General features: G+C 44.6%; 1 protein-coding gene across 2 annotated transcripts in view; it reads left to right on the top strand.

Annotated features, from left to right (window-relative positions):
* Nucleotides 1–13758, top strand: part of SRC (SRC proto-oncogene, non-receptor tyrosine kinase) — a 41108-nt gene extending 27350 nt beyond the window's left edge. For both annotated transcript variants that reach the window (XM_066587237.1, XM_066587236.1), the window contains 7 exons: nt 4053–4202; nt 5344–5499; nt 6405–6584; nt 6659–6735; nt 6820–6973; nt 11405–11536; nt 11612–13758. In XM_066587237.1, the coding sequence (XP_066443334.1) occupies nt 4053–4202; nt 5344–5499; nt 6405–6584; nt 6659–6735; nt 6820–6973; nt 11405–11536; nt 11612–11820 (1058 nt within the window). In that variant the 3' untranslated portion in view covers nt 11821–13758. The remainder of the gene's footprint in view (nt 1–4052; nt 4203–5343; nt 5500–6404; nt 6585–6658; nt 6736–6819; nt 6974–11404; nt 11537–11611) is intronic.
* The last annotated feature ends 387 nt before the right edge of the window (nt 13759–14145 follow it).

The raw sequence follows: 14145 nt of genomic DNA, 5'->3' as shown, positions 1-14145 counted from the left end.
TCAGAAACTTCTACATATGCCGAACTGCTTCCCAAATCTGTTTGGTGCCAACTACTAATCAGCGGGTTGACAACTACTGATCTGCACAAAAGATGGGGGGCTGCAGGTGGGTATTCATACGAGGAAGGAGAAAGGAAGCTGACGAGCGAATCCCAGCGCTGGAAGGAGGAGGCCTGGGAAGGAGGACTTTTTTTTTTTTTTTCTTGTCCCCCTGCTGGAGGTAACTAAATAGGAACAGAGCGGGTTGTGTGCGCGCCAGGAGGGGTGAAGGGGGCCGCTGCTATACATGCACAGAGCTTCTTAGAAAACAAGTGGAGATGTGTAATCTCTCATTCCTCTTGCCTATTTTGCACATCTCCTCCTCAGTTGCTCTTTCCCCGCCGCCCCTCTGTCAGGCCTGCCTCTGGCTGAGCGGGGAGGGGGCACATTTCGTATAGGGGGGAGCTGCAGTAAGTGGGTCAGTGAGATGAATATCCGTGTTACCCGTAGCAACTAGAAGCGATGTGTTTGCTTGCGGCCTCAGGGCTCCACTTTCCCTTTTCCCTCTTGTGCATGGTGCTAGGGGGAGACGCTGTGTAGTTCAGCCCTAATATATTTCTTTTCATGCTCTAGTAATGGGCGGCTCGGGATGACACAAAGCCACCGGCTATTTCCCTCACATCCTCGCAGAACTCAGTCTGATTCTTCAGTAGTCTCGACTCTGTCTCAAGCCGTTACTCGATCTTACTTTGATGTCTTCCCCCAGAAGGAGAGCAGATCTGACAGTGTGCATCCAACGTCTCCGGTCCTCCTATCTAGCTATTTGTGCGCTCGCTCTCCACTACGTAACATTTTTCTGCATTTGTCACAATACATTTTTAGTCTCCTCTTCTCACAGACTAAATGTTTCAGACTCTTCTTCTCTTGGTCTGGGTTGGAAAATCACAGCAACAAAAATGCCATAAATAACGGGAGTAATTACTCAAAAAATGGACGGCTTGAGCCACAGATGAACGCATTTTGGGAATTTTTGTTCGTTGTGGCAGGAGTTGTGCAGTGACCGTGGCGGTATGGATTCATTGAGCCCACTCCTCTTTTTATTTTTTCATAGTTGACCTCAATATTCAGAACTAGGCTTATCCTACATATCCAGTATATTACTGTATATATGGGAATTTCTAGCTGTTCTCGCAGCCAATCGGAAAGGATGAAGTGCTGCCACACTTTCCTTTTATTCCAGGCATAATTATAAGAAAACTATTTAACCCCTTTAACACTATACATGAGCACTGCAATACCCGTTCTGCAACGCCCTCAGCGTAATCACATGCTGCTGGTTGGATCATGCAGGGAGATGCAGGAATCATCCCAAAGGAAGACCGAAGGAAATTCTCCACTGTACTCCTTCCAATAAAAACGGAGCTTTATTCAAATGGATGCATGGAACATGTAAGATACTGGCGCGGTTTGAGCATCTAGTACTCTTAATCACAGCTAAAACCATTAGTATGATGGACACTTAAATACATGTAGAAGACAAGAAAATAACCAACTATAAAGGAGGCGCAAGTAAAGGTGGCGTTATCAATATATTATCCCATAGGTGGTGAAAGTAAATCAATGCTTGGAACATCCAGTAAAGACGTATATGTAATACCCCTTTTATACACAACGATTATCGCTCAAAAGCCGTCTTTTGAGTGATATTCGGTATGTCTAAACGCGCGGCCATCATGCAGTTTTCGTTAATAATTCGCTCATCGTTGTCTTTCAGCTAGCTGAGAGACCAGAATGAGTCTTATCAGGACCGAGCACTGAATTCTCAGTGGGATACAACTGATACTATTGTTTCAGCTGGTATCCCGCTCGGAGAACACAGCAGAAGTATGCAGCAGACTACGCTCCAGCTGTCTTCTGTATACTCCGCTCGGAGCACTCAGCTATATACCTGCTGAGCGCTCCAAGATCACAGCAGTTCTCGGAGCACGTGAATGCACACAGCAATTATCGCTCAAAAGATTGCCTTTGAGTGAATTTTGAGCGATAATCGGGAAACGGGGAAAAATCACATGCGTTTTTGGATAGTTAAATTTATGCATCTATTAAAAAGAAAGAAAACTAAAGGAGGGGAAAAAAGGGGGTTGAACAGGCAGAAATTTAATAAAAAAACGAATCTTGTCTTAAAGGGGTTTTCTAGGCAATTTTTGATGACCAGTCCTCAGGTTAGGTCTTCTATAGCTGATCAGCTGGGGGTCTGCTATTTGGGACCCCAACCAATCGGCTGTTCCGATACCCGCTGTCACTGGCAGAAACACATTAAAATCAATGAGCTTCACTCACAACTACCAGCACTGGCTACTCTACAGGGGTTGGAGCATTCTGCATCCACTACCGGTACATGTCTTGTGCATTTTGTTTTGGGGACAGCAGGTGCCCCAAACAGCTGATTGGTTGGGGTCCTGAGTAGTGGACCGCCACCGATCAGCTATCCTGAGGATAGGTCATCAATAAAAATAGCTCAGAAAACCCCTTTTAAATTAAGGCGCTTTGGCAGACCTGTATCTAAGGAATGGATCCAGAAGGCGTGGGAGAAGGGAGGCAAAAAATCCTCTTCATACCTCCAAAATTTAAAGCCGAAGGCATTACCTGCATGAACTGTTGTAAAGTGACCTGGTACTGAACATGAATTGCTAATATTAATTTTGCAGTACCTTATAAATGTTTGCGGACGTGACCTTTAACACTAACCCCAGGCTCACATCAGTGCGATCAGATGACGCACCGGCTGTGGCATTTCAACATGTCTATTTTTTATTTGCAGTATGTATTTACTTATCCCGATGTCTTCTGGTCTTGCTTTAGAGCTCATAGTTGTATCATCAAGCAGTCTTGTTCCGTCGTGACCGTTTCCTTTTATTTTACGAGGTGCATTCAAGTTGTGAGGTCTCCTAAAGTTAGTTATTGTTTAAAAAAAGAAAAAACTACTTGCCCCACCAGAAAGCTGAAAGTATTGTCATTTCTCAACATGATATCCCTCTTTACATTTTTGCACATCGCCGTGATTGCATGGCTGCTGCGAATGCTTCTTTGGAGGTTTTTTTTGCGTGTCTGAAAATCGCTGATGCAAAAGTGGCACAAATGGAAAATGTCTGACCATGAAGGGCGCCCTTCATCAGTGGGGAAAAAAAAAAAAATTAGTTGATGCAAAGTCAGGTGAGTAGGGAGCATGAGGAGCCACTTGTGGACATGAAGAAAGCCCTAAATAAGTGTCGCTCGATGAGCAGGAGCGTTGTGTTGATGGATTTGCAGCTTCCACCTGGAGGAAACCTTTTGCCTCTTCAGCTCTTCACACAGGATGCTGCTCACAGATCCTATTAAAATGCCAACCTTGCAGACAGTCTCTTCCATAGTCGATCGGCTGTCCTCCGTAACCACTTGTTGCACTTATGCAGTCACGTTGGTGCGTGTCCCAGCTTCCTTGGTTCGTTCTCACACGACGTTCTGCCTTCTTGGAACGCTCATCCACAAATGCCTGTTTTTCATGACAATGACCCCTTCACCACGTCTCACTTAACTAACGATGATTGCCAATGGGTGTCATTCCACGCAAAGCGAAGAGAACAGGTAATTATGGGCTGTTCTTGGGATGCCACCATTTTAATTATTGAAAACGCCATCCACTGTGTCATGCGGTTCTGTGAGCTGGCCGATGCCATCTGTGGGGGTTCTGCTCTTGGGGTCCCTGTGCTTGCACTATAACTGGGACCTCTGCCAGACCCTTTCTCCTTGCAGCAAAATATGTCAGCTGTAGAGTTTTTGACTGCAGGTCATAAAACGATCGGGTTAGTTGTGTTTTTTTTACTACTGTGCCATGAAGAGAACAGTGCTGAAGGCTACAGGTCTGCCCTGTGACACAGTCCAGAGAGTGAAACGTGGTGGCAATGTGGCAGAGGCCATCACAACCCAGTGATAACACTTAACGTAGGATTTGTTTTCCTCCTTTTATGTCCCATTCTGTATATCTTCTATATTGACCTGTCTGTTAACTAACACTGTTGTCCTTGTATCCGCAGGTGCCTATTGCCTCTCTGTCTCAGACTACGATCCCAACCGCGGTCTAAACGTGAAACATTATAAGATCCGGAAATTGGACAGCGGTGGTTTCTACATTACATCTCGAACACAGTTCAGCAACCTCCAGCAGCTGGTGGCTTATTACAGCAGTAAGACCAACATGGGGCACATGGGTGGCATAACACAATATCTAGTATATAGGCTAGTAAAACCCATGGTTTCAGATGGATGTTACTGTGGCTGGCATATAAGGGTACAGCCCCTCTAAAGCAGATAACCCTTATTAGGTTCATGCAGATTATTTCCAACCACAATAATTAGAGGCATTTTGCATTTTTCGAGATGAAGCAATGGATTGTGTCCAGTCTGGTGTTATTGATGTTGCGTCTGGATGAACATCTCTAGTTGTGACGGCTCGGTTGTTTTCCACCATGTTGCCAGGCTGTATTCATGTGGAAGGATCATTACTGCTCCTTCCACAGTTCCTCTTAGCCTCGTTGCCTTTTGAAGTGGACATAAAGTAGTTGTTGCTCCTCCACCCCCATCCTGCCAAACACCGTAAAAGTAAAGACTGTAGGGAGGTATTTATTTTGCACCCAGGAGACATTTGTGGTTTCCTCTTGTGTTCCTGGAATAGGAGCTTTTTTTTAAAGTGACCACCTGGTTTGGGGACAAAATTCTGTCCCTTACCGGAGGGGGCTGGGGGTATATTACCTCTACTTGTTCTTCTCTGCCGTCCGTCTGATCCTGATTTTTTTTTTTTTTTTTTGGGTAGAGCTTTTTGTATTGGTGGTTGTCAGTATATAAGCTGCTTCTAACCACTGCAGTGTATTAGCTGTGGTGTAAAGGTAAAGCTGATGATGTATAGGTGTAGCTATATCGCTAGACCATTGATGTCTATGACTTGAAGTGACCATATAGACACAGGCTTGGTCTCAATTAGAAGAGTGTCAATATATGTCCCGTTGCCCTAAGTGATAAAGTTCTGCGGGTTGTTAGATGCTATACAAGAAACGGTCCCCTTGCAGATCCTCAGTGGACACTGTATATGGGCATAGCTCCTCATATACCTTCTTCATCTTTACAATACACACAGCAGCCCGCAGAGCTGTATTATAAGGTGTAAGCATCTCAGCATCATGGTCAGTAGGTGCATCGCTTTTGACTACTCCACTGCTCGGGATGGCTTACTGAGATGTATCAGAGACCGAGTAAGATGGGAAGTTTCTGCATTTTGGTGTAGCATAAAGAAAACTGCTTTTATCTTCATGTTTATTTTCTTTTCCTTAGAACACGCAGATGGTTTGTGTCACCGACTGACCCATGTGTGCCCGACCTCCAAGCCTCAGACTCAGGGTCTAGCTAAGGATGCATGGGAGATTCCAAGAGATTCTTTACGATTGGAGCTTAAACTGGGGCAGGGATGCTTTGGAGAAGTGTGGATGGGTAAGTTCTGGGCTTTGTGTAATGAGTGGATTTCAGGGTTCCAGATGAGGACTGCCAAAGCAACCTATAATTTGCAGCAGGACTTTACAGTCCTGTCACCAGAAGCAACAGGCCCTCCGTGGCGCCACCTCTCTTCCCATTGCTTGTCCAACAGCAGATGTCTCACTCGTGGTAATACAGAAGGTGTCAAAGGTTCCTGATGCGGGGCGGTGCTGTATGCAGGGGAAAATCCTCAAGCCCCGTCTATCCTGCATGTACTATACATTAGAGCAGGAGGGGAAGGAGTCACGGTTTACTCTGCATACAGCGATCCCGGAACCTCTGAGTGAGAGAGGTTATTTAAAATATTGCTGCGGTACCAGAGATTTGGTGGAGAGGGGGGGGGAGGCAAGGCACAATTATACTGATGGGGAGGTCCAGGAGCCATGGCTATACTAATGGCGCCACCAGCAGGGACACTATTACTAAGAGGAGTCACAGAGAGGGCACTAATTTAGTGGAGGCACTATTAATATGGAGAATACTGCGGAGAGGGAGCAACCATCTTCTTTTTTGGCAACTAAAAACTTTCTTTGGCTGCTAAATGTTTCATCTAAGAAGCCATCGGCTCCTATGCACGCCACTCCCTCATAATTATTTTTTTCTCGTGCAGCAACTTCCAGATGAGACGCTGCGCAGGCAACAACCTGAAGGGGCTTTGGCCAATTCCTCTAGTGATTGGTTGGGGTCCCGCCTCTAGTTATATATTATCACCTGTGTTGGGAAATCTTGTCATGCAAAATCTTCACGCTTTGTGTTAGAATGTGGTGACCCGGTGTTATTTCTCTGCCCACGACTCGCTTCTGATGTGGGTTGATCTAGTATTGCAGCATTTGTGGTAACTGCTAGATTTGACTTGCTGTCAGGTACCTGGAATGGAACAACACGGGTGGCCATTAAGACTCTCAAACCTGGTACGATGTCCCCAGAAGCCTTCCTCCAGGAGGCCCAGGTTATGAAGAAGCTACGGCATGAGAAGCTTGTACAACTGTATGCTGTGGTGTCAGAAGAGCCCATCTACATTGTCACAGAGTACATGAGTAAAGGTATGTATAGTAACCTATAGACGGTGCAGAGCGTCTATTCTGCGTCTTACTACATTCCACGTCTGTGCCCGCAGGCAGCCTCTTGGACTTTCTGAAGAGTGAGATGGGCAGCTACCTCAGGCTTCCGCAGCTTGTAGACATGTCTGCACAGGTAAGTGTGTTTTGCTTCACATTAACTGCTGAATGTCCTCTTCATTGCCTCTACCTCATATAATTTTTTTTACCCTCTATACAGATTGCATCTGGCATGGCTTATGTAGAGCGGATGAACTATGTGCACCGTGACCTCCGAGCTGCCAACATCTTAGTAGGAGAAAACCTTGTGTGTAAAGTGGCTGACTTTGGGCTGGCACGACTAATTGAAGATAATGAATACACAGCCCGGCAAGGTATCCACATTCCCTGAATCACCATTTATTGCAGGCTGCTCATAATTATATACATACTCCTTGTAATTACAGAGCAGCTTGTTTGTCTTCAGTGGCTGGTTACTCTTTATTATGCTGTGCCCGCTGTTTTCTGTTCAAGCAACATTCCAGCCAAGTCTGAGACTACATTGTATGGTTTGGATGCACACTGCCAGCTGTGCTCGGTGGCTCAATGGCATAGTTCTCTGTGTCATCATTAAAAAGGGGTTTTCCGACATTAAAAAAAAAAATAAAAACTAAAAAACCTTTGGGCTGATGAGTGGCTAAAATTAAAGAAGAAAAAAAAAGCGTAAAGGTTTCACTGCACCAGCGCCACCACTCCGATCACGGAAGCTGCTGCAGTGGACTTGTGCTAGTTATTGCTCAAACGACCGCTCCAGCCAATCGCTATCCTTAACAGTCATATAGACATGACCACTGAGGACTAGGATTGGCTGCAGTCCATTTGTGACAAGGGTTGTCCATAAACACCACCTAGCTGTTGCCAAATGGGCATTTGACTGATGGCCATCTTTCCTGCCACCTCTACACACATTCATGCTTGGCTCGGCTGAGCGGTCACATGATCTGAATGGAAAGGTATTTTTACACAGGCTGATTAGTCGCCCACATAGTTGCTCAAAGGGGTGATTATGGGCAACTGTCACCCCGTGTAAACTCTGCAGAGTTCAGTAGTTACTAGTTGTTAAAAGGGAATGACTAGTGAGTGACTTATCGCTCAGTATATTTGAATCACTGCTTTTCTGCAATGAATGGAGGCGAGTGGCCCGAAGAGATCTCTGGCGCGCTCCGCGCCCATTCACTGAACTACTATAACTCCTTTGTGAAAGCACTGGTACGACAGTCTGTTGGACGGGGAGAGTTGGGAGGCCCCCATACACATTACATAGGTGGGTTCTGCAAAAAATAAATATATATATAATATATATTACACACACATTATGTAAGTTCTAGTCTGATGCGTATCGCCACCCTAACAGTATGTGCACACAGCGGACTTTTCCATGTGGATTCTACTTCTACAGACCTTGGCATAACGCTGCAGCCACTATGCCGTTGTAGGGCGGTGGATCCACACACGTATTTCGCCATTTTCAGTGAGCAGATGCACATGTGGAATTCCCGACTTACAATCCGCATCAAGTGACACGTTGCTTTTTTTTTTTTTTTTGCCCCAACACGCAGATTGGAAATAGGCTAGTGTGGATTCCCACTGAATGTAATGGGATGCAGAATTGGTGCAGGTAATACCCCAAGAGGAAGCACACACTAAGCATGACTGATGTGGATATTCAGCAGTGGAAAACGTGCAGCAATAACGCTATTGTAAAAGCTGCTTAATTTCCACAGTGATTCCAGCAGCAGCATTTCTGCTGTGTGTGAAGACAGGCTGAGGGTGCATTCACATGGGCAAGTGCGATATCCGTCCAGGAAACTCTCCCACGTGGATGCACCCTAAGGACTCGTGTCTATGGACAGGTCAGATTCCACATGCACGAGCCCACAGCGGAATCCAATCCTGCTCGCAGCTGAGGACCATGCTTATCTGTCCAGCTCCTCACTGCGGATGTGTGCAGAAGCGCCGGCCAGCGCACATGTGCAGTAGAGATTTTTTTTTCTTTTACATCTCCTGTTTTCCCGCGGATTCCATGGCCCATCCACAACTCGAATGCGGACAGGCCATGGATTGGACGGCTTCCATTGACTTCAATGGCCGTGCTCTTCATATCACCTATAATTGACCACCTCTATGGTAGCAGATCTCTCCTCTTCCAAAGCTAAAGCTCCCAGAATGCCCTGAGTGAGTCAATATTTCAAGTAGACATCATTTTACTTACCGGACTATGGATGAACTAATGTAACGCAATCTGAAAATGCACAATCCTTATCATCCTGGTACAAACCACTCAATGAGTCTTGAGTACATAGGGATTTAAGGGATTTTCCCACTAATTTCTTTCCTCTTCATTTGTCATTTCCTTGGAAAATGAGTCACATCAGTCACGAGTCGATGTGCTCCTTCTGCATATGTTTTCAATGTATACTTATGTACGTTCCATATGCCTGGGACTAGAGAGAAGACAGAAATGGTATTTGTGGTGTAAAGTCATGCAAGTCTTTCTGAAAGTACACTGGGTCAATTTAGTTATGTGTCAGCCTTGTGCCCCGGCGTATACCCCTGTTCCTCTGATGAAGCCAGTTCACTGGTGAGACATGTCGGCTATATATGTAATGTTTCACAGTGCGGTTTGTTGTGGTCACGTTTACTAGCAAGGTCCCATGCAGGGACAAGTGCTTTGATACTTTTAGTGAAATGGGACTACATTTAATGGTAGATTACTCCTTAGGCTGGATTCACATGAGTGCGTGCGTTTTTGCTCATCAGGCATTGCGTGCGCAGCAGCTTCTCACTGTGCTTTTTGCATGCGCAATTAATGTGCAATTGCACACGCAAAAAAATCACGTACAATGCACACAGCTTTTGAAATGGAAGATTAGTTTGGGTGGATGCCCATGCACAGATTCGCATCACGTTTCCCACGGCGTTAATCTGCGTGTGAATTCCGCAGTGGCAAGGTTCTATTGAAGCTAATGGCTTTCTGCGTGCCAACGCATACATGCGGATTTGTTCCGCGGATTTCCGCTAGTGGGAAACCATTGTGGCATGTACTATTTTACCGTGGATTTACTCTGCAGGAGGGCTGTAATGATATCAAGGGAGCGAGAGCGCAGAAACCCGAGCTGAAAAACGCCATCACTCACTGGCACTTTTTTATTTTGAATCGCGGTACTCCCGCGGTGTAAATCCACTAGCGTATTCCGTCTCACTCGTGGGCATGCACCCTTTGAGTTCAGGATGTGCTCTTTCCCTGGAAAATAGAGCACGCTGCATCTTTTTTGGCCAGCGAAATTGCGCACGCCAAATACACGCATGTGAACTCAATGAGTTCTATTTTCTGCATATTGCCCACGTAAATGTTTCGCACACGTGAATTTAGCTAATTTACCATAAGAGTCCCTATCTTTTTAATATTGGGGTGAATGCAAACAACCTGAAAGTGAGACATTCCCAACACGTGTGTAAGCAACATTGTGATTTTAGTTTTTGATCCTTGGGTTTATCTTCCGTTTTATATCATATATAATAAAATTTATATTTTATAAAGGAGCAATCGGGTACTTTTTTTTTTTTTTTGCTTAGTTTGACGTGTTTTTTACTGAGAAGAGGCCTTTTTCATTAACGCCCAGATTGGTCGAGCGCTGCAGTGATACTTGACCTTTGGGAAGCTTCTCCCTCTCCAAAGATCTGCACTCAGCCAGAGTGACCATTGCGTTCTTGGTTACCTCTTTTACCAAGGCCCTTCTTCCCTGATTACCTAATTAATTGGTTGGCCCGATCTAGGAAGAGTCCTAGTTGTACTAAACTTCTTCCATTTAAGAATCATGGAGGCCGCTGGGCTCCTGGGAACTTTCAGTGCAGCAGAATTTTTTCATACCCTTCTCCAGATCTGTGCCTCCACACAATCCTGTCTCTGAGCTCTACGAGCAATTATTTCCTTCTGAAGGCTTGGTTTTGGCTCTGATATGCATTGTGAGCTGTGAGATCTTATATAGACAAGGGTGTTTCTCTTTAGAATTATCCAATTAACTGAATTTACAGCTGATGGACTCCAATCAAGGTGCAGAAACCTCTCAAAGATGATCAAGAGAAATAGGAGGCCCCTAGAGCTAAATTTCAAGTGTCATTCCAAAGGGTCTGAATACTTAGGTCGAAGAAAAATGTTAGAAATCTTTTGTTTAATTTTTCATTATTTTTTTTTAAACATTCTGTTTTCACTTTGTCATTATGGGATGTTGATTGCAGAACGTTAGGGGTATGGGGCTTGAATTTTTTTTATTTAATATTTGCACAAGGGCACAACATAACAAAATGTAAAAAAAAAAAAAAAAAGTCTGAAGACCACCTGGACCCACTGTATATGGGAAGCACATTTTACTGTGTAGGTAAGGAGAGGGATTGGTGATCCTTGAAAGGCTTGGCTCACATAATCTTCGTCTGTTTGAAGCCTCTGGCCTAGATGTGGCACAAGATCCCAGATCAAATAGCGCAACATGATGTGCTCTTTCATCTGGGAAAATGCCACGTGGCATGATAAAAACCCAACAGACCCCATTGTTGCCAATCGAGTCTGTTGGGCACTATTTATTTTTGTCATAGGATGGATCCATTCACAGCTGGCATTCATGTTTCCATGACAAAACAGAGAAATGAAATCCCCAAAAACCGATGTGAAGGAAACCCATGTTGATAAGTCCTGCAGTAAAGATGTCACAAGTCAGCGAATATGATCTGTTTCAGCGCAAACTCTTACATATCATTCTGTCTAATAGGTGCCAAGTTTCCCATTAAGTGGACAGCCCCAGAAGCTGCACTATATGGACGATTCACTATTAAATCCGACGTCTGGTCTTTTGGAATCCTCCTGACAGAGCTTACCACCAAAGGAAGGGTTCCATATCCTGGTAAGTATGAGCTGTGTAGGTACTTTGCTTACTTCTCAGTCTCCTTATCTAACCACTTGCTTCTCATGCTAACAGGAATGGTGAACCGAGAGGTACTAGATCAAGTAGAGCGGGGCTATCGGATGCCATGCCCTCCAGACTGCCCGGAGTCCCTCCATGATCTAATGTTGCAGTGCTGGAGGAAAGACCCAGAGGAGCGTCCAACATTTGAATACTTGCAGGCCTTCTTGGAAGACTATTTCACAGCCACCGAGCCCCAGTACCAACCTGGGGACAACCTTTAGGGAAGTTGGAGAGTGATCTTGTCTACAAGATGAGTCCCATCAAATTAAGGCAGACAGACCTCTACAAGATGCTGATGCAATACTACCCAGATCCGATATTCTTTTTGTTGTTGAGGATCTGATGACACTACACGGATGGTACACAACCATTTTTTTTTTCTTTCTGCTCTGTTGATGATCCACGTCCATGTTGTATCCATGGCATCCTGGTTGCTGCTTCTGACATGTCGTCTACTGATATGTTTAGATTTTTGGCCCCAAAACAGCATCTTTTCCTTCCATGTAACTCAAAGGAACTTGAGATGATCTGGAGTAACCCACCCGTTCTTCATACTGGGGCTGTATAACCTTCTTATTCTACTCCTTTTGTCTTCAGACTTTGTAAATAAGTGGCTCAGCAGGGAACACCACTCCCGTCATCTACTCTTCTGAAAACTTCATCAAGAAGCAAGATTTCTTTTGTCTCAATGACTACATATTCCGTGGTTTTGTATTCTCAGTCGTGGGAGGGTTATGGGGTCTTCCAAAATACTAAAGACTCCTTGCAAAAGGACCAAAGTCCCACTTATGTCTTTCACCCCCACCTACTTTCTGAAGATGGGGGAGAGACTGCCCTGCTACGTTTTTGATAATGAAGTGATTACACAACCTCCCTAATTAACCCTGAATAGGCTGAAACTGACTACTTACCCTCTTGCCTATTTCTAAGCATCATCTTTATCACAGACGCCATTTTTATTGTTCACCTAAACATTTTTTTCCCTTGTAGGTAGTTTTGTAGTATGAAATTCGAAAATGAACATTATTCTTCATTGGGCCTTTTTTATGCAATTGTTACAGTAGTAAATCGGCTGTTCTTGACTTACTGTTCTTTTTTCCCAATGTAATGGTATAGAATTACGGCTCGGAGTGTACCTTTCTTCTGTGACCCCAGTTATGCCCAGTGCAGGGCCTGGCACAGTCCTTCTTGGGTTATCTTTGAGTCTGTGTCGTGCACTGCACCCTGCACCAAGCATACATGTATATTTCTTCATTGGGAGCAGAAATAAACCCCGTATTTTATTTAATTTTTTATTTTTTGTTGATTGGACCGGGTTACGTTTTCTAATCATCCCACTATGAAATAATTTGAACGGGGCTTTTGATAACGGTACAAATGCATTTCGTTGTTATATGGAAGCCTTGTGACTAACTCTGTTATATCACTGGCAAAACTGTGGACTCTGCCAGGATGGTATGGGTTAGTCTTCCAATTTCTCAGGGATGGAGAAGGTGTGTTTTTTTTTTTTTTTTTAATTGCCAATCATGGAGAGAAATGAGTGAAGGTGATGATGACATTACATGGACCTTGCTCTGGCTTTTCCATAATCCTGCCTGGAGAGGTGGTTCAGGTCAGAGGATGGTATACGGTTGCCTCCTCAAAGGTGCCAATCTCATAAGTCTGCCTGTATTATTGATTAAGGTGTATATACTTTTGTTTTTTAATGGTTATATACCACTTGAGTGCAAGGGGAGAGCGTTGTATTGTGAATACTAGCCCGGATACACTGTATGTAGAAGTGTTACACATCTGTTTTTGTAGTATTGGAGTTACTCCCTTTTTTTTTTTAAGTGTCATTTGATAAGAAGAGCCAGGGAAGGGTTATTCTATACAAGGATCAGGCTTTCCCTTTTTGTACAGAGTATGTTTATACCTAGTTACAGGATGGTATGGAATCACTCTGTCGTCTACCAGGAACTTTGCAGAACTCATGTTGCAGCCGGTGGCTCCACTTCAGTTCATTGCAATTGGCAGCTGTACCGGACAGGCATGGCTTTGGCGGGGTCAGACACCTGGTCAGTTTACTTTATTAACACTTAAACACTGGCACTACTGCTTTTATGTCCATAGCAATAATATGCTTAATGATGGGATGGTAAATAAAGATGAAAGGCGAATTGTGGCTGCTGGTTTTTATTTCTTGCAATGTAATTTTTTTTATTTCCGTGTCGTTGGGGGACACAGCTTGGACTGTGGTAATAGCTACTGCTACTAGTAAGCGGATATTAAGAAAAAGTGTTAGCTCTCCCTACCGAATATATCCCTCATGCAGGCACCAAGCTAGTCAGTTTTAGCTTGGTGACCATAGGAGGCAGACCTCTCAGTTACTGGTCTTCAGTCCCCACTCCCTCTTTCCCGAATGGGGGTTCTTCACTTCATGCTGGGTGTGTGGTGGGGTGAGGGGTGGTGTTCTCAGTGGTGCTATTACTAGGACCGTAGCCCCTTAGGGGGCAGGCTACTTATGCTAGTGACGTGCTTGGTGGCTACACTTACAGGCTGAAGAG

The sequence above is a fragment of the Eleutherodactylus coqui genome, chromosome 13 (genome assembly GCF_035609145.1).
Source record: "Eleutherodactylus coqui strain aEleCoq1 chromosome 13, aEleCoq1.hap1, whole genome shotgun sequence".
Classification (NCBI taxonomy): Eukaryota; Metazoa; Chordata; class Amphibia; order Anura; family Eleutherodactylidae; genus Eleutherodactylus; species Eleutherodactylus coqui.
This window is presented reverse-complemented; position numbering and strand designations above follow the sequence as displayed.